The sequence below is a fragment of the Melanerpes formicivorus genome, unplaced genomic scaffold (assembly GCF_026170545.1).
Source record: "Melanerpes formicivorus ecotype bairdi unplaced genomic scaffold, bMelFor1.0.p_v2 SCAF_22, whole genome shotgun sequence".
Classification (NCBI taxonomy): Eukaryota; Metazoa; Chordata; class Aves; order Piciformes; family Picidae; genus Melanerpes; species Melanerpes formicivorus.
The window spans coordinates 5,543,157-5,564,553 of NW_027142374.1; the positions used below are offsets into that span (position 1 = coordinate 5,543,157).

The window sequence follows — 21,397 nt, forward strand, 5'->3', positions numbered from 1 at the left end:
CTGCCCAAGAAAAATGCTGCTTCTACTGTCTGGACAGTTATTGGTGAACTAAGTCTACAACTCTGCCTGAGGACCAAGAAATTTCAAACTCCATTCAGAAGTATAGACCCAGGATGGTGATACATAAAGGATCTGTGAGAAAGGAAGCACAAGAACTAGCAGCAAGGTGGGGTTGCCTGCATGGTCAGCCCTTCATTTGAATGCAAATGTAATTTTGGGGCAGGCAGTTATCTGTGACATCAGGCAGGACCTTAGTAAACTGTTACCACCAGCACCTGGTAAAACCATTGTTAAACATGTGTAGTAAAGGGACATGAGGGCTAGCATGAGTCATTTATAGTGCCAGGCAGGGCTAGAAAAGAGAGAGAAAGAAAGAGGAGGGGAAAGGAGATCAAACAAACACTGCGAGGAGCAGGATGTCCCAGCAAGACAAAGCCAGGCTGTGAGCATCATGTATGTGAGTTACCTTTTGGATAAAGAGACCAGCATGTATCCGGGATCTGCAAGGTGCAGCAGTAACAACCTGCCAGTGCAAAACTTTGTGTCTACTCCATCTTATTCTGACTACATGGGATATCATCATGTGCCAACTCTGGACAGCCACAGCCAGCCTGCTGGAACCTGGGGATCTCACTATGGCCCACAGAGGGAGGACTGGAATGCTTACGGCCCAGGACCTTCCAGCACAGTTGCTGCTGCACAAATCAACGGCTCGTCCCCGGGACAGGTCTCCTACAGTTCTGCTGATTACAGCTCCCTCCATCCCACTGCATCTGGGGGGTTACCTCCTGTAGATACAATTAATGCACAGCAAATCTCTCCCAACAGCCAAAGGCACAGCTCTTACGAATGGATGAGGAAAACGGTGCAATCCACTTCCACAGGTATGAGGGCTATGAGCTTTTATGCTGAGAAGAGATTTTTTTCACTTTATTAGGGTGGGGTTTTTTGCCAGTGTCTCTGTTTGGAGTGAAGCATACAGTTTAACAAAGAAAGAGCCTAATTGCTTTGTAGTATTCTCTTGGTTAAATATTAGTTTGATTATTGGATGCTGGTTTTGATGAGCTGGCTATTTCTTTCTTGACCTTGAATGCTGAGGTAAATGAAAAGTAACATCCTTTCACAATGAAGTATTTTCACTTTGGATGTATTAAAATATTTTCTGATATCAAATAATTACTCCTAGTAAGAGTCCTACGGATTGGAATCATAGAATGATTTGCATTGGAAGGGAACTTAAAGATCATCTAGTTTCAACCCCTTCATGAAGCAAGATGAAAGAAATCAGGATGGAGCTATGATTATTTCACCACCACCTACACTTTTTTATTTTCCCCAAGTATATATAGAGCTTTTTCCCAAGAGTACATAGAAAAAGTTCAAGTGAAACATATACAGTAGTGAAGAGAGGTGAAAGTATGGCTTTGTGTTAGAAACAGCCCCTCTAAACCTCAGGACACTGAAATGAAATTAGATCTGCAAGATCAAACAATGAGTCAATGCTTTAAAACCAGGAATGATAAGAAAAGTCTTACTTTGTAGTAGCAGCTCTCAGAATATGCAAGAACACAAAGCTCCACAGTAACAAAATCAGTTAATACAGAGACAGATCCATCTCTGATGCATAATAGTCAAAACAATTGAGTACAAAACAATTCTTCAGTTGTATTTAACCAGTAAAAAATAAGTCATGAAGCATGAATAAAAGGTTCTGTTTGACTGTGATAAGAAACAACAGGAAGAAATCTAAATATTGAGCATCCCTAAAACAAAATCTGTATCTTGTGTGAACAGAAAAAAAAAATCAAAAACATCTGAAAGAAGACAGTGGAGAAGGAAAAATGGGGAAACTGCCTGAAAAGAACAGAGGCACCTTCAGCTCTGTAACAGCATTTGATCCTCTGAGGTGCTGAGCAGCCTTGACATGCACTGAGATCAGTAGAAACCAAGGCTGCTCAATACCTCCCCTAAAGAGATGCTCACAGTATTTCAGTGTTACATTCCAGGAAGGCTCCATTCCTTTCAGCCCTCCCTCCTGCAGCAGCTCTCTTCCACACATGCCTGTAAGTTTTCAAAGCCAGTAATGAATCAGTCTCTGACAGAAAAGTAATTACCCTAAACATGATTTAGAAAAATGAAAGCAACTGTATAGAAAAAAACAATTGCCTGCATTCAAACAATTCCTCTAATTTATAAAGACAGACCTGTCTTCCTAACTTCTGCTGAACACAACTTTAGTCCAGAGTCCAGGGAAGTCATTGGGACAGTCAGAGTAGGTTGTTACTCTGTCTGAAAGAAAGTTCAGGGGTCTAAAGTTGTTTGGTGTTTGGTATTGTTTTGGTTTTTTCCTTCACGGAATACTAACCAAGAAATATCAAGAGGCCTGGCCTTTAAAAAATTTACAGCTTACTTTTGAGAGGTCCTTACAAGGGCAATGAAAGTGCTCATGAACCAAATGATTTACAGATGGCAGAACACTTGTTCAAAAAACCTTTTCACCTCTTCTTTACCTGCCTGCCTTTTGCTCCTGTGGATTTAAATTGTAGCCTCTCTGAGAGAAAGGCCTGATTTGATCTGTCTGTGCTGTCCCTTTTATAATGGAGTTACTGTGAGATAGGTGGGTGGGTGGGTAGGTAGGTAGGTAGGTAGATAGATAGATAGATAGATAGGTAGATAGATAGATAGATAGATAGATAGATAGATAGATAGATAGATTGACAGAAAGAATAGACAGTACCACATTCTATGTGCCTGCTTAAGAAGCATACTTAGGGCTTTCTACTTTTCCACACTTCAAGCCTAAAAGGGTCAGAGCATTCACAGGAGGTGTTGGGAGTCTATCCACTCTGGAATGGCCCAAGATATTCAATATCTTTATTTCAGGAAGAACTGAAGAATGAGCATGTCACAGGAGCATAGACTCCCAAATGCCTGTGGAGCAATGTAAGACCCTTGGAAGTTAGTGAGAGCCTATCCACTCATTTAATACGGACTGGGTTGTGCTTTAGGGAAAAGTCAAGATTAATGTTTCTTCTGCTGCTGCTTCCCTTCTTATTTTTTGCTAGGCCAGGCATGCTCAGTGCCAATAGGTTGCTTTACTAGAGTTGTTTCCTTTTTTCTCCATTCACTCCTTTTCCTCTGTTTAAAAACAAGGGCACTTGTAGTTTTCCCAGGTTTCCAGAAAATAAAGTAATTTGTTAAAAGAAGCTCTAGCAGCATTGTCAGCTCCTACAAAGCATCTGAGTTTGGTTCTGAGCATGCAAGTGCTGTAAGCATCTCCAAATGTGTGATGAGGCTAAATGCAAGTACCAGTGCCATTTGCTGGATCATAATCAAAATCCTCAGCAGTTTCCTAGAAGGAATCCTTCGGGGTTTCTATCCTTCAAGGTGTATGCACACACTGAGTGTTACCCTTCTGTCTCTGCAACACTTAAGTAGAGGTTTTGTATAGACAAGAGTGACGGCATCACACCTACTGGTTATTAGCTTTCCTTATTCCCTGTGAAATAAATATGAGCCACTGGTCTTAAAGAGGAAAAAGAAATGAGGCTCAGACTTACCTGAAGTGATTGGAATAGAAATCAATCAGACAAGCTAATTTTAGTATTTGTTCATCACTTGGTACAAAATACCAGTTATTAATAATAATATTATTTCACTATGGAAGCAATAATTATTAAGGCAAGTGATTTTTGCAAGATGATCTTGAAAGCATGCTGGAACTGCTCCTGTTATCTCATCCCTTCAAGAGCAGGAGAGAGTCCTCCCAAAGGTTTACTTACATTCAGTAGCCAGACTTGTAACAGCTACAGAAACAAGGCCCAGAAACAATGACATTTCTATCTCCAGAGATTTCATCTTCAGCTTCTCTCAGTGGTGCTGGGTGGCTTTATCACCTGATGGATGACAAACAAAACACTGTTGAAATGTCTACCACTGCTTCATGCCCTGCACACAACTAACCTGGAACAAAGAAAGAAATTATTTTAAATCTTACTTTGCAACTTTCAAAGCAACATCCACTATAAACCCACACCCTTAACTGGCGTTACGTAAGCTTTGTGAGGTTATGCTACTTGGAACCTCTGGAAGACCTCAGTATTTAACTAGCTCAGTATTTGACCATCCTGGTTTAGAGTTCTTAGAATATATCTCCCCACAGAAAAGACTTGCTAAGGCTTTCATCCCTCATTCTCTCTCTCTAGCTGCATATTTCTAAAATTCTCTAGCTGCAGGGTAGAGAGTTTGGGAATTGATCCTAAATGCAGTGCAGGTAGGAGGGTGCTCAGGATACAGGAGAAAGCAGATGTGCTTTGACTATTACACCTGAAGGAGGAAAGACCAGCCACTCAGTATTTTCAGCCAAGAACACTGATTGAAATAGACCCTTCTCTGACCTTACATTGCTCCCATCCCCTCTCCTAAACCCCACTTCTAAAGGGTGAGCAAAGTCACAACAGGTAGGAATTGTTAACAGAGGACAGAACAAAGCCATGATAACTAGAGATTTGAGGTGGCAAATACACACACAGCCTAACTAGAGGCAAATTCTTGGATGAAAAGCAGAATAAACCCACCTTAGAACAAGTTACAGCTCTCCTCCTGTTGGTTTTGCTGTATTACAAACCACTCACACAGGAGTAGGTTGTGCTTTTTGCCTCTGTGAGAAAACAACATACATCTAGGGTAAAACTGTGCAGGGGAAAAAAAAGGCTTTGCACAGTAAACTACCAGGCAGTTCCAGCAGCAATGGGAATTTACTCACAAAGCTGAAATTACATCTTAAAATCTGCACTTACATTACCAGGGAGGGAACGAGCCTTGAAATGGGTAAATTAACTATAAGCAGAGATTCTTCCTGCAGATGACAACTCTCCAATCACTCTTGTTCAATACAAATTTACTCTAAAGACAGTTTTTCTGATGGATGATGATGATGACAGGTGCTAATAGCATCCTTACAAAATACATGGTAAACATATAACTTCCTCTTTCAAAGACTAGGTGATATATTCCCTCAAATCTAAGGAAGAGCCTCTTAAGAAGCTGCTCCTGCAAGATGCTGAATGACTAAAGAATATACAACACATGGAAAAAGTTCCAGTTAATCCCTTGCCTTTTAGTCTATAGTCACTGGCAAAAGGACTTTCCCTAATCTGGCTACTCAGAAATCAGGTTTTTCCCTGCAGGTTGAGTCCTTCTGCCAAATAAAATCCATACAGGATCATTGCTTTAAAAGTGATAAAATGCCCTGCTTTGGATTCAGTCACTTGTCTATGATGAAGAGGAATAGAAAAGTCTACTCAAGCAAAGTGAAGGCCAGAACGTGGTCAAGAGGTTGTATTGCAGAACAGCAGAACATGCTCAGAATGGAGCACTTCAGCATTTTTAATAGAAGGGGAAATTTTCTGAGTCTGTTGAAAGCTTCTAATGCTATGATCCTATTCTGTTCTTTTCAGCATGAGTATGCTGAAACAGAACAAATGATCAAGACCCATCACAAAACACAAACAGAATTTCACCGTGTTTCACAAACCTTTTTGCACTCCACTTTGGAGTGAACAGTCCAGCTCATTCTGGCAGGAGTATTACTACTCTTAGTATACATTTTTCTATACAAGAGCAGTGTGTGGCTTACTTTCTTTAATTCAACTTTACAGAACACTGTGTGCAGCACAATGTCCCTCTTCAAGAATTACTTAAAATTACTTTTGCTTCACAACTTCAATTACATTACAGAATTCCAGAATCCCAGTATGGTAGAGGTTGGAAGGGACATCTGGAGATTCATCTAGTCCAACCCCTTTGGTAGAGAGTAGAGAGAATTTGTCCCTTTCTTTTCCAACACTTTTATAGTGCATAAATAGTTACAGTCTCAAATCAAAACATTGGGCCCTATTCTCTGACACTATCTCTATTAGATCAAAAGTTAACACTGATCTTGCTCTTAATACTAAGCTAACATAAAGGTGGAGATCTGAACCAAGAACATCTCCAGGGCAAAAAAGCTGTTTCACATTTTGAGCTGCCTTCAGCTAATTCCAGTGATCAAGTGCAGACAATAACATCTTCTAAAACCATCTCAAACTAGGGAATCCAGATCACAATGTGTTGCAAGTAACCCAACAGTAATCAGACACTATTCTGTACTATGACATCTTCTGTCTGAACTTCTGGATTTGGGGAATGATGGTAATTGCAGTAGATAAGAATATGCCTGAAAAGTTAGGAGTGGAGGCACTGAAAAAAAGAGGCCAGGGCTAGTTCCAATACTAACGTATTTTGCTTTGTAAACTTATTGTGAGGTCCGATGGTGGGCTTTTTTTTTCCCTTTCCTGGGCTACATTGTCTGAGGTTTTGAGGCCTATCTGTCATATTGAGGCAACAGACCCTTTTAACACTTCACTTTGCTTTGATATGCAGTCTTGTCTCTTCCTTCTCCCTCTTTTCTTCAGGAGTTATATTGCCGGAAAGGGTGATGATTTTCACAGCAAATAAAGAGGCCTTCTCCCAGCTTTATTGTCTTCAGAAGAAATACTCTGTGAATTTTATGACCAATGGGAAAGCTGTTCCCTTCCCCCACCTCAAAACTTGGCCAGTCACAAAAATTACTGGAGTGGGTGTGATAGAACAGGATTGTTAAACTATATCCAAGGAAAAGTACTCCAAGGATATCATTTCTTGTTTCTCAAACAGTCACTGTTTGTAAAAAAGGGTTTTGACAAAACTTGCTATTCTTAAATGGCTCATTAAGAACAGGAAATCCACTCCCCCACCACAAAGGCCCTCATAGGCTGCCTCAAAGCTCTTTTGTTTCATTTTTTACTTCCACCTTGCTACTAATAACCTCTCCAATCACTTGCAATTCCATAGTAGAACTGTCCCTGGCAGAACACCTTCCCAATAAGTTGACACTATGTTGCTGGTTTTATTATCATTGTCACTAACAAAATAGTAATGAAAAGTCTAGAAAGCTAACTGTTGGTTAACCTCACTCACCTAAGTGAGCAAAATATGCAGGATTTGACTAAAGAATTAAATTAAAATATTAACTTCTATAATTGCATCATTAAATTCTGTCATTATCTCATAAAGAAGTCAGAGAAATGAAGAGCATCCTTCTGCTGTCTCTGGGGGGAATCCATTAGCCTAACTCAAATTTTACTTAGGTAATACTTCTCCTTGAAATTAAATGAGTCACTGTAAATAAAACCAGTAGAAGGTCTGGAAGATTTGGCTCAGAATGTGGTAGAGTGGAACTATTCCACCAAACAGATGGAATTCAGAGGCTAAAGTCCCAAAAGATAGGTTTTGTTGCTGCTGTTTGTTAACTTTGGCAAAGAAAAGAGTACTTTGCCTTTGAAAGGAAACGCCATATGCAGACTAATTCCAAGCCAGCATCCCACAAAGGCATTAGGAAGACTCTCACTGACATCAATGAGAGTCTGGGTAAAGGGCTAACAGACTAAAATATAGCTCTGCCAAGACTAAAAGCATCCTCTCAGAAGGCCCTGCTATCTCTCAGCTGCCATTGTCTCTCACAGAGAGAATTATCCTACACAAACACACATGAAAAATCTAATTATTAAAGACAGGATAGATGTGACAAATCATAAAGAATTCTTCTCAGATTGTTGCTGACTCTCAGGAAGGAAACATTTTCCTTTGGCATTTCTGCTCTTTAAACTATTCTTTTAACTAACTTTAAAGAAAGAAATGAGAAATGAAATCTCCCAAAACTCCTTCAAAAACAAATCACATATTCCAGTTCCTACTAAAAATAACTTGAAAGCTACTTGCAGGAAAAGAAAAGGGTTTATGGGAGAGAGTTCTGTTTTCTACATACATTTAATTTTCTCCTTCAGTTTAAAAAGCAAAACCCCCAACCCTCTCCTAATCAGATAAGGAGGGTTTAAACGCTTAAAACCAGAAACAGGGAGATTTATCTTGAAGTTTACCACCTTGTTTTGGCAATAGAAGAACATTTGATATTTGTCCATGGCTTCTGAATGAGAATGGAGTTCAAGATAAGATCACCTTGTTACTCTTTGTGTACTCCATCTTAACACCACAAAGGAGACCTAGGAAACATTTTAAACATTTTGAGCCAGAGAATGACCCCAAATTCTCATTTAAAGAGGAAAAAAAACCAACAACTCTGAAGCAAACCACTGGCTAGAGAGATCAAAAGTTAGAAAATATCGAGTGAGGCATTAAAGCACCACAGGTGACCATATGTTAAACAAACAGTTTACACTTCGAATGAATGAAAACAAATGTGCTGGTATTTATGTGGACTGCACTGAGTAACTGCTGCTCTTTAGAGACTCTAAAATTCTTACCATAATGTTGTAAAATTAACAGCACTTTTCACTTGATTATCAGTGCAAAGGTAATTGGGCTAATTCTGCTTTCACTCCAGTTCTGCAAGGATAGAAATGTCAATGAAATGAGAAGTCTCTATAGACCCACCACAGCTGAGCCTTCACAGGGAACTTCACAGACTTGAGTCCCAGTGGGTTTGGCTGCAGGGACTGAGCAGAACACCTGAACTAAGGAGCACACATATGCACAAATGTCTTTTCCCTTCTTGAAATATTCCAACAGGCTGATGCCTGCAAGGCAGATGGAAAATGCCCACTGCATAGTGCTTTTCCAGGGTTGAACACCATGGAGCATAGAAGCTTGAAGGATCAAATTCTGATGTAGACCTTGTTCTACAAATCTAGGGAGAGTCCCAGAGAAACCCTATTGCAGAATCTCAGAATCCCAGCATGGTGGGGGTTTCAAGTGACCTCTGGGAAACATCTAGCCCAACCCTTCTACTAATTCAGGGTAACCCAGAGCACCTTGCCCAGGATCACAATGTCCAGGTGTGTTTGGAATCTCTCCAGAGCGGGAGACTCTATGACCATTCTGGGCAGCCTGCTCCAGGGCTCCCAGCACCCTCACACCAAAGAAGTTTCTCCTTCGGTCATGTGGGGTGAACCAGTGTTATTACCCAGAAGCAGAGGGCTAACCATATTTGTTCACAGCACAGGAATGACCAAGGATTTCCCATGCCAAACAACTCTGTCTAGGTGTCATGGATTGAGTTGAACCTGCTGCTGTAATGCCAAACCATTACATTAGGATCTACACAAACAGTACAAAAAGGACCAGAACCTGAAGATCCTTTTAAGGTTTGACAAGACTTTGGAGAGCAAAAAATTCTTATAAGTAACAAAGTACCGATTGTCAGTGCTGGAAGAGAAAAACATGATGTGGCTCTCAAGCCATTACCATACAGCAAGTGGTAATGTTAACTTCAGGTATGTTCAGCTATTAAAACAAGGAGACATTACATCTTCCTCCACAGCTGGAGGGAAGAAACATGAAATCCCTGAAACCAAATTATGAATTAAAGGATAAAGTAATTCAAGATTGCACTACAGTACTGTAGTCTGAATTCTAATCTTTGGGTGCTACTTAAAATTCACAGCAAGGAGAGATGGGAGGAGGGGCTGAGGAGAAATCAGGCCTTTGGCACGACTGATGAAACCTCCAGCAATTCTCTCCTGCAGGGGGAAGCTGGTTGCTGTGGGGCAGTGCTGTGGTGATTTGCTTGAGATGGAAATGTTATGAAATCTACTCCAGTCCTCTCAAGTCAGAATTAACTGTTCTTATTAGGAGTGTGATAATCATGCATTTGAGTAACCTTGTTTTGAAGAATTAGGCATCCAAACAATCTTTTCAGAAGATCTGTAAGCCAGCATGAGCTGTTGTATGAAGCTGAGCTACACCTGCAGCAGTAGCAGACACTTTGGGGCAGCAAGCCACAATATGCCTCAAGCTGTATGAATCAAGAGAACCTCAATCTAAGAGGGCTGTTCTACTGTATTGACCACTAAGAACACAAAATTCATGAACTACATTTGAACACACTGCAAATAAATCAACTAGAAAGATATTCTCTGTGCCAGATAATTTACAGCCTAAACACATCTGAAGAAATGTCTGTATAAATATAGACAAATAAGCCCAAGAAATTGTGAGATGGGTTAGTGAACATGGTAACACTGGTCTTAACCATGATCTGATCTTGAAAAAAGGGAGGAAGACTTTAGGTGAGGGCTCAGGAGCTTCAGATTTGTGCAGGGGTTGATGTCTGCTACATTACTGACTAATATGAGCATTAACAACAAAGGAAAGGTGGGTGAGAAAGGAAGCATCAGTAGCTCTTCTCATTCTCAATTCTTGTTTTGCTTCTGCCAACACATTCTGTCCTCAGAAATGATCCTGTATGGAATCCATAAAACCCCAGCTCCTTGCATCTGTGTTCACTGGCTCATGTCATTTGCCATTACCTTTTAACGACCTGGGCATTGCTTCAGCCAGCTGTGCCCACCGCTGAAAGGACACAGCAATGCTGCTTGCAAAAGAACAGATGCTGCAGCTCTGCCATGGGTCAATGTCCTTTGTAAAGTATTATTGCTTTCTTCTTCTCTTTTTTATTAACTGTCATCTGAAAATCTATGTTACTATTCCCTGTACTATTATCAAGTCCTGGACAGGCTGTGCCAGACATGAAGGAAAACACAACCACTGAACTGCAGGAACAATCACTATATTGTATTAATTTATGTAGCAGCAGGAAATTAGGAACCTCGGAAGCTCTTGATATTTTCTCTGCAATAAAATATCCTTCCCAATTTCCTTCTGAAGCAGGTATCAGTATAGCAGCTTTAGGGACAGAGATGCAAGAGCATTCAACACCAGGCAGGAAGCTTGCAACAGAGCTGCGAACAAAACCCAGTTTTCCTGTCTCCTTGTTCTTCACGAGAATGCCTTTCCTGTCCCAAATGATAACACAAGGTTGATAAAGAATATGAGAAGCATTCTGTCATCTATTTACTGAGGAGTGAACCCCAAACCTCATGGTATGACCCTCTTGTATTATAAATCAGGACCGAGTCAAGGGAGTTACTCCGGGTAAGTGCATAGAGAATCAGGCCTAAAATGCCCACAGATCTATTTTCAACTGTAAAACCAGTTATTTTGTGTTACTAAAGTGAAAAAAAATCCATCTTGAAGCAATGTGTTCTTCTTTCAAAACAGGTAAAACAAGAACAAGAGAGAAGTACCGAGTGGTTTACACAGATCATCAGAGATTAGAATTAGAGAAGGAATTTCATTACAACAGATACATTACAATCAGGAGGAAGTCTGAACTTGCTGCAAACCTAAGACTTTCCGAGAGACAGGTAGAGTATGGCTCACCCATTTAGGATTTCCTTTATTATTGCTGGTGAGGAGCTAACCATGCTGGTTAAGAATACAAACATGCTAATGACTCTAATGACCAACCGACAGTACTTGGGTTCCCTTTGCAGCACAGGAACTCAAACTATCCAGCTGAACAGCCTGAACAGCTCATCTCTGAACAGCTCATCTCTAAACAGCCCATCAGCATCACTTAAGCTCTCCACAGGGAGCTAGCTGTGCAACCACACTGGACCTTTTCCTCGTCTTGCATACAGTCCTGGCTGAGAAACAAGTTTGAAAGCGTTAGCAAAATCCTGCCCGGATTTCTTTCAATTTTAGTGGGGTAGAAATGTTTGCTGTAATTTCTAAAGGAGAAGTCCTGCTTCTGCTGAAGTCAATGGGAATTCTAGAACCAGTTTCAACAGGGTCAGTGTTAGCAGAGAATGGAAGTGATGGTCTTAAGTATGCTCAGCACACATGAAAGTATTTGTTTATTTGACTGCCTTTCACCTTCTGTTAAAGATTTCCTACATACCTGCTACTTATTTCTGCTGCTCCTATTTCCCCCCATTACCTCCAAATTCCACTTTATTCCCACAACATAAATCAAAACATAGTCCTTCCTGATCAAAAGGTAGACACAATTTGCTCTGGCACCATTCTGTGCTCCATTCTTCAATCATGGAGTTGCAAACCCCTACCAAAGCAAAGCAGGTCTGTGGCCTCTGGGTCTCCAGCCCTTCAGCTGGCTCCTGTGAGCCACGAAGATAAGATGCTAAATCAGATCTGCAACAAAGACTCTCACAAGATGGGCTGAGCCTGCGTTTGGTTCTATTTTACTTGGGAGTTACTTGATGCAATACATTGAAGAAAGCAGAGAAAATGAAAAGCTTGACTGAAGGAGCTCTCTGGGTAGATTTGAGGACACAATATGCTTATTTGCAGCCTGTTCTGTTTGCAGAGCATCACAGCTCTGTTTTCTCAGTCAGTTATCATTCAGCATCATTCACTGAGGATTATGCCTGATTCACCAGGGGCTCTACTGAGCAGGGATAGTCCAAAATCCACCTAGTTGTAGCACTGTCCATCCAGCTTCCACTTATCTTAGCACACACTGAAAGACCTGACAGAGAGAAGCAAATACCCATTTTGCAAATATTTCTCAATCTGAACGTAATTAATTATTGACAATTCCATTCCACCCCAAGTTCCACTGCACTCAGTCTAGAACCTGGCATGATTTTTTGGCTAAGCTTTTTTCCTGGCTATGGCAAAATCCTATCCAGGACCCTGAACAGTTATTTAAAAAAGGAAGGAAAAGTGCAGTATCTCATGAAGAAAAAAAAAGGGCAAAATGAAGCACTGCTAATAGAGGAAGGATTAGAAGTGACAGAAATTATGAGGACAAGAAAGAAGAGAGAAACTTCAACTTCAGGTGAAGAGTAACTTAGACAATAACTGAAGAGTAGAAAAAAAGTACTGAAAAGAAGGAAGAACACTTCAGACACAGCTGCCCAGGTTAGCTTTTAGTCTGACATTACAGATCTGTATTTCACGTACTTATTTGATAATTGGCATAAGAAAACGAAGCCCTACTCAAATGCTCTCTGGATCACTGCTGCAGATATGCATCCTTAATTTAATAACAATCCCCTACATTCAAACACAGGTAAGAACACCAAAGGCAGAAGGTAACTCTGAAACAGATGGCAGATTGGTTTTTAGGCTGTTTCATCTTTTCATGCAGCAGGTGAAACTCGATTGCTTGAGCACAACCAGAATGCAAGAGAGTGCCTGAAACTGGTTTAATGGAACACATTTTCTGGAATATCATTTCACTACCAAATTAAGAGACACACTGAACTGCTAAATATCTCAGATGATAACCTGGAAGTTAGACAAAATTTCCACTAGCTTTGCATGTATCTGAATTCTTCAGCTGTAAAAAGAAAACATTAAGGCCTCAGGCCTAAGGACACAGAGACTGTCACAGAGGCTCCTTAGGATGTTTTGTGGCACTTTACCAGTGGTTTTCTTTTAAAACACAACCTAGTAGCAGCAGATGTTATCACCCCTTACTGTTTTACCTCCTTCCCGATCATCACTCTCATTCCCTTTCTAGCTTTGAGCAAATGATAACTGAACAAATTGGTATTGTTCAGTGAAGCATTGATTTTCCTTTGGGTTACAGCAAATGGTGACAAAAGTGTTTCCTTTGCCATCTGAACACCAGCAAGAAAGCATAACATATCTGAATGAGGTAGCTTGACTTATTACACTGCCTAGACATAATTCAGAGCCACTTCCAAGGATCAATAGCTGGCATGCACTGCCTTAAATCCAGCACTGGGGATTTGCATCCAAAGATATTTCAGTTGCCACAGAACATTCACCCTTTCACACCTGAACAAGTTCTGCTTTACTCCACTATCACTCATCCACTTCATCTCACGTCCTCACTTATCCTACCCTAATCAAAACCCATATCCTCTTCAATAGCTGTTCATTTCTTCCCAAACATTTGTCACGTTTCTGTGACGGAGCAATGGCTGTGGTGTGGAGCAGCGGACTGTGCAGCAGTTTCTGGCTCCATCTGTGAATGCAATGAAAGGCATTTAACTATTAAGGCACCACTTACATAATATTTTGAAGTAAATTTATGTACTGAGATTAGTGTACTGGTGAAATTCTGCTCATAAGTGTATTTCCATTGCCTTGCACACCACAGCTAACCAATTAATGTTATTAATGAGCTTTTGTGCCTCTGTTTTTAGGCTGGTAACAGGTTTTTGACTTGCGCTGACTAGGGCATAGAGTTTTCAGTGTAAAGCTACTCCTTATTCTTTTTGGCCATCAATATGACATGAATAGATTTCATACCCAAACCCCCAAAACCAAATAATTAAAATAAATAAATCAAAGCTCATTCCATAAAGAAACACCTCCTAAAAAGGAAAAGTAACACTGAAAAACTCTTTTTACCAAGCTATTAGTAGGTATTTTAGTACCAGATAGGGACAAATGAGCTGTATGAAAACCAAGCACATAGCTCTGCTGTCTCAGGTTGCTTTTCTGACTGTTTCTCATGCAGTTGATTTTACCTGTGACCCTTCACTATGTACCCAAAGGACCACGCTGCATTCTATTAGCAACTGAAATTTCTTCTGCCCCTCTGCAGGTGAAGATCTGGTTCCAGAATCGCAGAGCCAAAGAAAGAAAACTAATGAAGAAGAAAATGACTCATTTTGATGGCAGCAATCTTGGCTCTCTGCAGAGTGACTCTGGCTCTGTGAGCCCAATGCCAGTTCCTGACCCACAGACTCATTCAGAAATGCCTAATTCTTTATTCTCTCCTCCTCCTCCACCACCACTCCCCATGAACAGTTTGCAGCACAACGGGAACCTGCAGCAGGTAGTGGCCTCTCAGTAAAGCTGCCTGGAGAGCTACAGCATAATGAACACTAAAAACTGCCAGTACATGGAGCACTACAGCATGAGAGACAGAGGACAGGCATGGCTGCTTTGCAGGAGACCCCAGCATGACAGTTTTGTGCACATAAGCATCACATACAGTCAACTCGAGAGCCACTTGCTAGGTCTGCAGGACAGAGTAAGCTCCCAATGGCAATGGAACTGCTGTGTGCCAAGAGTCCTCATTGCAGGGAGCCTCTGCAAGAGGACGCCATGAATCCGTGCCACAGGCAAGCATCCCTCCAGCCATGCAGCAGGTGGGCAGGCACTGGGAGGAGGAGAGCTGAGGACCACATGCAGCCACTTGTCACAGTACACTTTAGGCAAAGCAAAGCACAACATGAGCCCCAGGCAATACCAAATTACTGAGGTGGTAACAGCAGCTGGTCCACTAGTGCTCTGCCTGTCCCTTGCCCCTAGGTAAAGAGCATATCCCTTCTCCTTTCATCTCCACACAGGTTCCACAGAGTCTCGCTTCCATGGGCTTTGCACACGGATCTTAATAAATGAAAACCTGGCTTCTGTGTTTTGAGCCACTTGATGGAAAGCCTGGCTCGTGGTGGTTGCACTCACTACATGGTAAGGGCAAAGGTCAGGGATGAGCTTTCAGGAATCTGGGGGGTTTGACAGGTATGATTTCCAATGCTCCATACATTGGTATAAACATGCACTCTTCAATCCTACCACCAATGTTTTGAAAGCATCCTGGAACTGTGAATCTTGGCCCAAGTTCATTTTTGCTAGAAGAAAAACCAAGTCAGATTAAAAAGGGCGGGGGGGGGGGGGTGTGCATCCCTTAAAAAAAAAAGTAATTTTTTTTGAAAGTGGCTTTGTTTCATGAGACAGCACAGTCCATGGAGACAGATGCAATAACTGCATTTAACTCATCTTGAACTGGGTCCAGTTTTCAGAGCTATTGTTACACTAAAAATAAAATAAATTTGAGAAGCCAAATCACTGAGAGACAAAGTAAACAAATATTTCACCATATTATAAGCTCTCAGCATTTTAAAAGTGGATCTTAATGCCCAGAGTTTTGAGCCCCTCCATACTAACCAGAATTTATTTGGTAATCAGTACTTTAAAATAATCTGGATACCTCTGTACATGACTGGTAAAGGCATGTGCCTAACTTGTCTGCAAAGGGCAAAATACTAAAGCACATAAGTGATGTAGGAATTTATCCCTTCCTTGTCACAAACAATTCAGACATTTAGGGTGCCTGTCCTCACTAATTCTTATCAAGGTGGCCCCCTCAGTATCTGTCACCATTGCAACCCAGACTTAGGAGTATTAAGTCATTTAGGCACTACATTTTTGGGAGTTTTTCCTTAATGATAACAAATAGTACTATTAGAGCATCCAAATGTTGGTAATGTGAAATTACTTTGTATATAAAGAACATTAAAATAAATGACTTTTTTCATAATCATCTGCCAATGTGGTATCAGCTATGGTAGCAAGTGAACATATACATTGTCACAATGAGTCTTATAAAAAGCAGAGGAGAATGGTAAGACCAGGATGGTTCAGAGAGCTCTCAGCTTCCACTAGTTCTTCATTTTATTGATTATTTTATGGCTGGGAGAAGGACAACACTAAATAAAAGTTCCAACTTTAATGGGCACATACCTACACTGAAGAATCCCCACTCTTCCCCCTTCACAATGCTGTTCCATTTGGTGGTAATAGCAGTTTGAAGTTGTCATAAAGTGACACAAACGAGATGAAGAACCTGCAACACAAAATTTAGCCACAGAAAGATCCCTGCTGATGTCCACACGATATGGAAAGCAGAATATGACAAACAGCACATCGGAACAAAAGGGATTTACCATCCATACTCTGAGCATGGCACCCAAGCAAAGTGCTGGTCTCCAAAAGAGGAATCCATTGGAAGTACACAGAACAGCCAGTCTGTCCACAGAGGGAAATGCTGGTGAGATTTCACCTAGAATAATACACAGTTTACCTACAGTTACACACACACACACACACACACACCTATTTCATAGAATCATAATGGTTGAAAAAGACCTCTAAGATCATCAAGTCCAACTTTCTAACCAACACCCCCATGACCATGCCCCAAAGTGTCCCATCCACATGTTTTTTGAACACCTCCAAGGATGGTGACTCTACCACTTCTCTGGGCAGCCTGTTCCAATGCCTGACCACTCTTGCAGGAAAGATACTCTTCCTAATTAAAGCTAATTTGAGACCGAACAACATCAAGGAGAAAAGCATCCTCAGCTTGGCTAATTAAGCAGGATCATGCTTGCAAGCCAGAGAAAAACAATTAAAGTGGCCAGATTTAGGCTTTCAAAAGGTAAGAATATAAAGGGAAACTTTGTCTCTTGCAATGACAGTAATTTAGGACTTAGCTCCAGCTAAGTGCACAGAACTCTGGCAGTAGAGCTTCACCGGATCAAGTTCATAGTTACTCATTTTAATCACATGTCCATGAGAGAGTTTAATTTTGTATTAAAAATCTTTAAAGGAAAAAGAAAAGAAAAGCAGCCCTCTAAGATAGAACTTTAAGAAATATGTTTGAACACAACTTCTTTCTCTTTAAAATTATTTAAACATCATTCAAAGAGAGTGGGATCTGGCAAAAGGACCTGGTTTATCTTGTTTACATGGAGAAGAGTTATTGAGGAAGATAAGTGACCACTTTGAAGATCTGCCTCATTTCTGTGGCAGTTTGCAGAACGCATGCTTGCTATAGGTTGCTATGTGTTTCCAATCTGAAGTTGTTAAGCACACAAAATAAGGCTGGATTTTATTTGCAGAAGCACATGTTCAAAGGTTAAAATTTATTGCTCCCAAAGCAGTATCTATAAACCAGGGCAATACCTTAGAGATTATTAACCTTCTAGTTATGCTAGTGATTGTTTTAGATACTACAATTTTTGTGTGTGTGTAAAACTTAGCAGCAATCTATTTGACTGAATATTTTCAGTGTGCTTTAATCCCTTAAAGAGCTGCCCACCAAAACCAAAAGAAAGCTATTTTTCTCTGAGGAGTTTCAGTGGTGCTATTGCCTAGATGCTGTATTGTGTAATTAAAAATAAGACAGACATAAAACCAGAGCCAAATCGACGCAAAAGTATTTTGATCCAACACTGTGAGTCATGCTGTATTGGTGCCAGTCCTCAGAATAATGTTTAATTTCTTCTTGGCTTCGGGTATATTGTATAAGTGATCGCTTTCATCGCATCAAAAAATGAGGGACACTAAAGCAGAGTTGCTGTGAAGATTGATTGGTTGTTAGGAAAATGCCCCAAAGAAGAAAAGCATACCTCAGACTACATCACAAGGATGTTTAAGCTCTTAATCCCAATTGTGATTAAAAACATGATCAAGGTATATTCAGTTTTCAGAGGAATTCACTAAACTTTAAACCCTGCTACCCAGAGAGAATTGTGACCTATTTGGCACAGAAAGATCAAGAAGAGCACAGCGAACAGGACATTCTACAAAACCTTCATGCACCTATGTTTGATATACAACTCAAAATGACATTTCTAAACCAAAACCCACCAAATATGCAGTATCTGCAATTGCTATGAGGTTAAGCAATCATTAGTATACACATGAGAGAGCATCAAGCATGTGTTACCTTTCTCCAAGGACCAGATTCTGGATGTTAACATGAAAATGAAAAGCACACTCCTACTTTAGCACCCTTACGTGGCTTGTTGGTGCTTTCACAGCCAGAGTGCTTGCTGAAATGGTGTGTCACTGTGAATAATTTATACAACCAGTCCCATGCAACGAGCAGACGCAGGTTCTATGAGGAAAGTGTTCACCAGCTCCTTTCAGAGTCAGAGCACAAATACTTTCTTGTAACAAATAGTTTTCTAACAAACTCTGTTCTAAGTGGTATCACAATAAATGCAAAGGCTTAATTCAGACATACCCTGAGTATTCTTGGTCTTCTAAACCACAGCTTAGGATTCACTTTACGAAGACAATCGTCTCTCTTACCTGGAAAGAAGAGTTAAATTTGTGCAACAGAAATGTCACTTTGCCAGGAACATAAACCATGTGTATGGCAGGAATGGCAAACAGGAAAGACAATCAATTCCTTTGTTACTTCATGAAAGAAAGGCCACACCAAAGAATCTCTCAGGGACTCAACAGTGAGCACCCAATAATCCCATCTAGGGGTACTCTGCTCATCATGAATTAGTGACAGTGAGTGGGAGCCCTACATTCAGGAAGGAAACTAAATAAATATCAATAGAGGATTTGCTGCTCATTTTTATGGTCCTGCTAAAAAGAATCGATTTAACCTGGACTTCACACGCAGTGTTAAGTCTGCCTGTTGAGCAGAAAGACACGCTCTTATTACTGCCAGTATTGATTTTGTAGCAGGGTTTAAATTATTTATTTCAGACTAGTAAGACCCTCTTTTCACTCCAGATCATTCTTTCCTGGCAAATAAAACACTGGTGAGGCTCATACATGAGATTTATTGTCAGTACTACTAATAGAATGCAAAAGTTAACATTAAGAAATGAAAGGTAAGTCACTGTTAGCACCAGTTAGGAAAATAGTAGTGGAGTAGATAGAAGAGTCAATACAATCATCATGCTCCCAACATGTCTCTTGTCACCCTTTTTCAAAAGGATTTGCTAACAACCAAAATGTCAGAGCCTGGAATTAAAACTAACCCACTGAGGAAGGCTTCATGGACAACCAGCATTTATATTTCTACTGTTGTTCTCTTATGAAAACCAAATACATGTTAGTGATGAGAGACACACAGCACAGAACTGAAACTTGTGATGTGACTCTTCTTGATTTTCCCTAGAAGAGGTCAGTTCAAGCAAGTGAAAACAGCTCAGCAAGTGAAAACACTTCAACGAATGAAAATAGTTCCCCAACCCTTGCTCCTTCAGCCCTCTAGGATGTGCCATATCTGTCAGTACAGAGACAGCTTGGCATGAGCTTGCATTTCAAGCCCTAAAAATCAGACCTAACTAGGGTGCTGCCTATTAAACCAGACGAATTAAAATAGGTAAATTGCATTTTCAGGACTTTTGTGTTTGTAGAAGCTTCAGTGAAAGCCAGAGCAGGCTCTTTTGCTGTGTTTCAATTGTTTGGAATAATCTGACTTCCTCCATAACCAGTCAGATTTGTTCCCAACAGAACTGGTCTCCGCTGACAGCACTCCATGTCCTGACTGGCTTTTCCTCAAGGTTTATATAGCTGACTATTAATTTTAGGAGGATTGGGGTACATGCAAATCCCAGCTTGAATTCAGAGGTGTTATTGACCCTGCATTAGAACTATCAGTAGCACACAGTTCACTAACTAAGACCTTAGCTTGAGATTCAAAGCGTGCAGTTAGGCAAAGAACATTCCTAAGCCTAATGTTCCTGATGTGTTATTAGAGTGGTCATCTGAGGCAAGAAAACATCTGCTCCTACCACCTTAGCTAGGACAGGACGTGCTAAGCTCACCTGCTTCTTTCACCTCAAAACCCAAACCCTAGATAGATTTCATATAATTTTCAAGCTTTAAAGATGGGCAGACTTCCTTCTTCTTATCTCCCTATAAAAGAGTAGCTTTATGAGTAAGAGCTCCTGATAAAACCTAATAGAGGTATAAACACCTTCGGTGTAAGTTATTGTTGTACAAACCAGTTTTACTTCACCAGTAGTCCCTGAAATTGCTGTTATAACAGCTGTCATTAAAGCATTTAATTGCACATTTGTGATTATATTATTATTACCTAGATTGGAAAAGCTCTTTAGAGCAGTACATACATCATCAACATTCCCTGTATAAACAAAGCTTTAATAGTTCTGTGGTTATCACCACACTTGTTATTATCACTAGCTTTTCACCAACCACTTGTTAGTAAACTAGAATGTTTTCTTCCCAAAGATCTCAAAGTACACTGGATTTTACACACCTAGAGCCTCACTTCAGCAAACAGTGAAGCAACTCCTGTGGACACCGGCAAAGGAGAGAAATGGTGGAATAGTAGAATTGTTTTGGTTGGAAAAGACCTCTAAGATCATCAAGTCCAACCACTGAGCTAATACCACCAGGTCCCAAAGCGCTACATCTACACATTTCTTCCACATGTCCAGAGATGTTGACTCCACCACTTCCTTGGGCAGCCTGTTCCAATGTCTGACTACTCTTGCAGGAAAGAAATTGTAATACCCAAGCTAAGCCTCTCCTGGCACAATTTTAAGCCATTTCCTCTTAGAATCAGACTCAGTAAGGTTGGAAAAGACCTCAAAGATCATCAAGTCCAACCTGTCACCCAAGACCTCATGACTACTAAACCATGGCACCAAGTGCTACATCCAATCCCTTTTTGAACACCTCCAGGGACAGCGACTCCACCACCTCCCTGGGCAGCACATTCCAACAGCTAACAACTCTCTCTGTGGAGAACTTTCTCCTCACTTCAAGCCTAAACTTCCCCTGGTGCAGTTTGAGACTCTTGTTCTATTGCCTGATACTAAGGAGAAGAGACTGACTCCCACCTCATTCAAACCTCTTTTCAGGGAGTTGTAGAGTGCAATGAGGTCTCCACTCAGCCTCCTCTTCTCCTGACTGAAAAATCCTAGTACCCTCAGCCATTCCTTCTAAGAGTTGTTATTTAAATTATTAAATTACACATGGCTTTATCACCCACTGCAGAAAGTGGGATAAA

At 40.7% G+C, this 21,397-nt stretch overlaps 1 protein-coding gene across 1 annotated transcript; it reads left to right on the forward strand.

Moving 5' to 3' along the window:
* The first annotated feature begins 451 nt into the window (after positions 1 to 451).
* On the forward strand, positions 452 to 14,674 carry LOC137447940 (homeobox protein CDX-4-like). Its single transcript, XM_068151959.1, has 3 exons — positions 452 to 884; positions 11,098 to 11,243; positions 14,423 to 14,674. Exons 1-3 carry the CDS (start codon positions 452 to 454, stop codon positions 14,672 to 14,674), a joined length of 831 nt encoding a protein of 276 aa, XP_068008060.1.
* Positions 14,675 to 21,397: the final 6,723 nt, after the last annotated feature.

What these genes read in the sequence shown, in the direction of transcription:
- LOC137447940 (XM_068151959.1), top strand. Translation starts at nt 452, where the DNA reads ATGTATGTGAGTTACCTTTTGGATAAAGAGACCAGCATGTATCCGGGA. An exon ending in GGTGCAATCCACTTCCACAG is followed by an intron (nt 885 to 11,097) that starts GTATGAGGGCTA and finishes CTTTCAAAACAG; the next exon opens with GTAAAACAAGAACAAGAGAG. An exon ending in TAAGACTTTCCGAGAGACAG is followed by an intron (nt 11,244 to 14,422) that starts GTAGAGTATGGC and finishes GCCCCTCTGCAG; the next exon opens with GTGAAGATCTGGTTCCAGAA.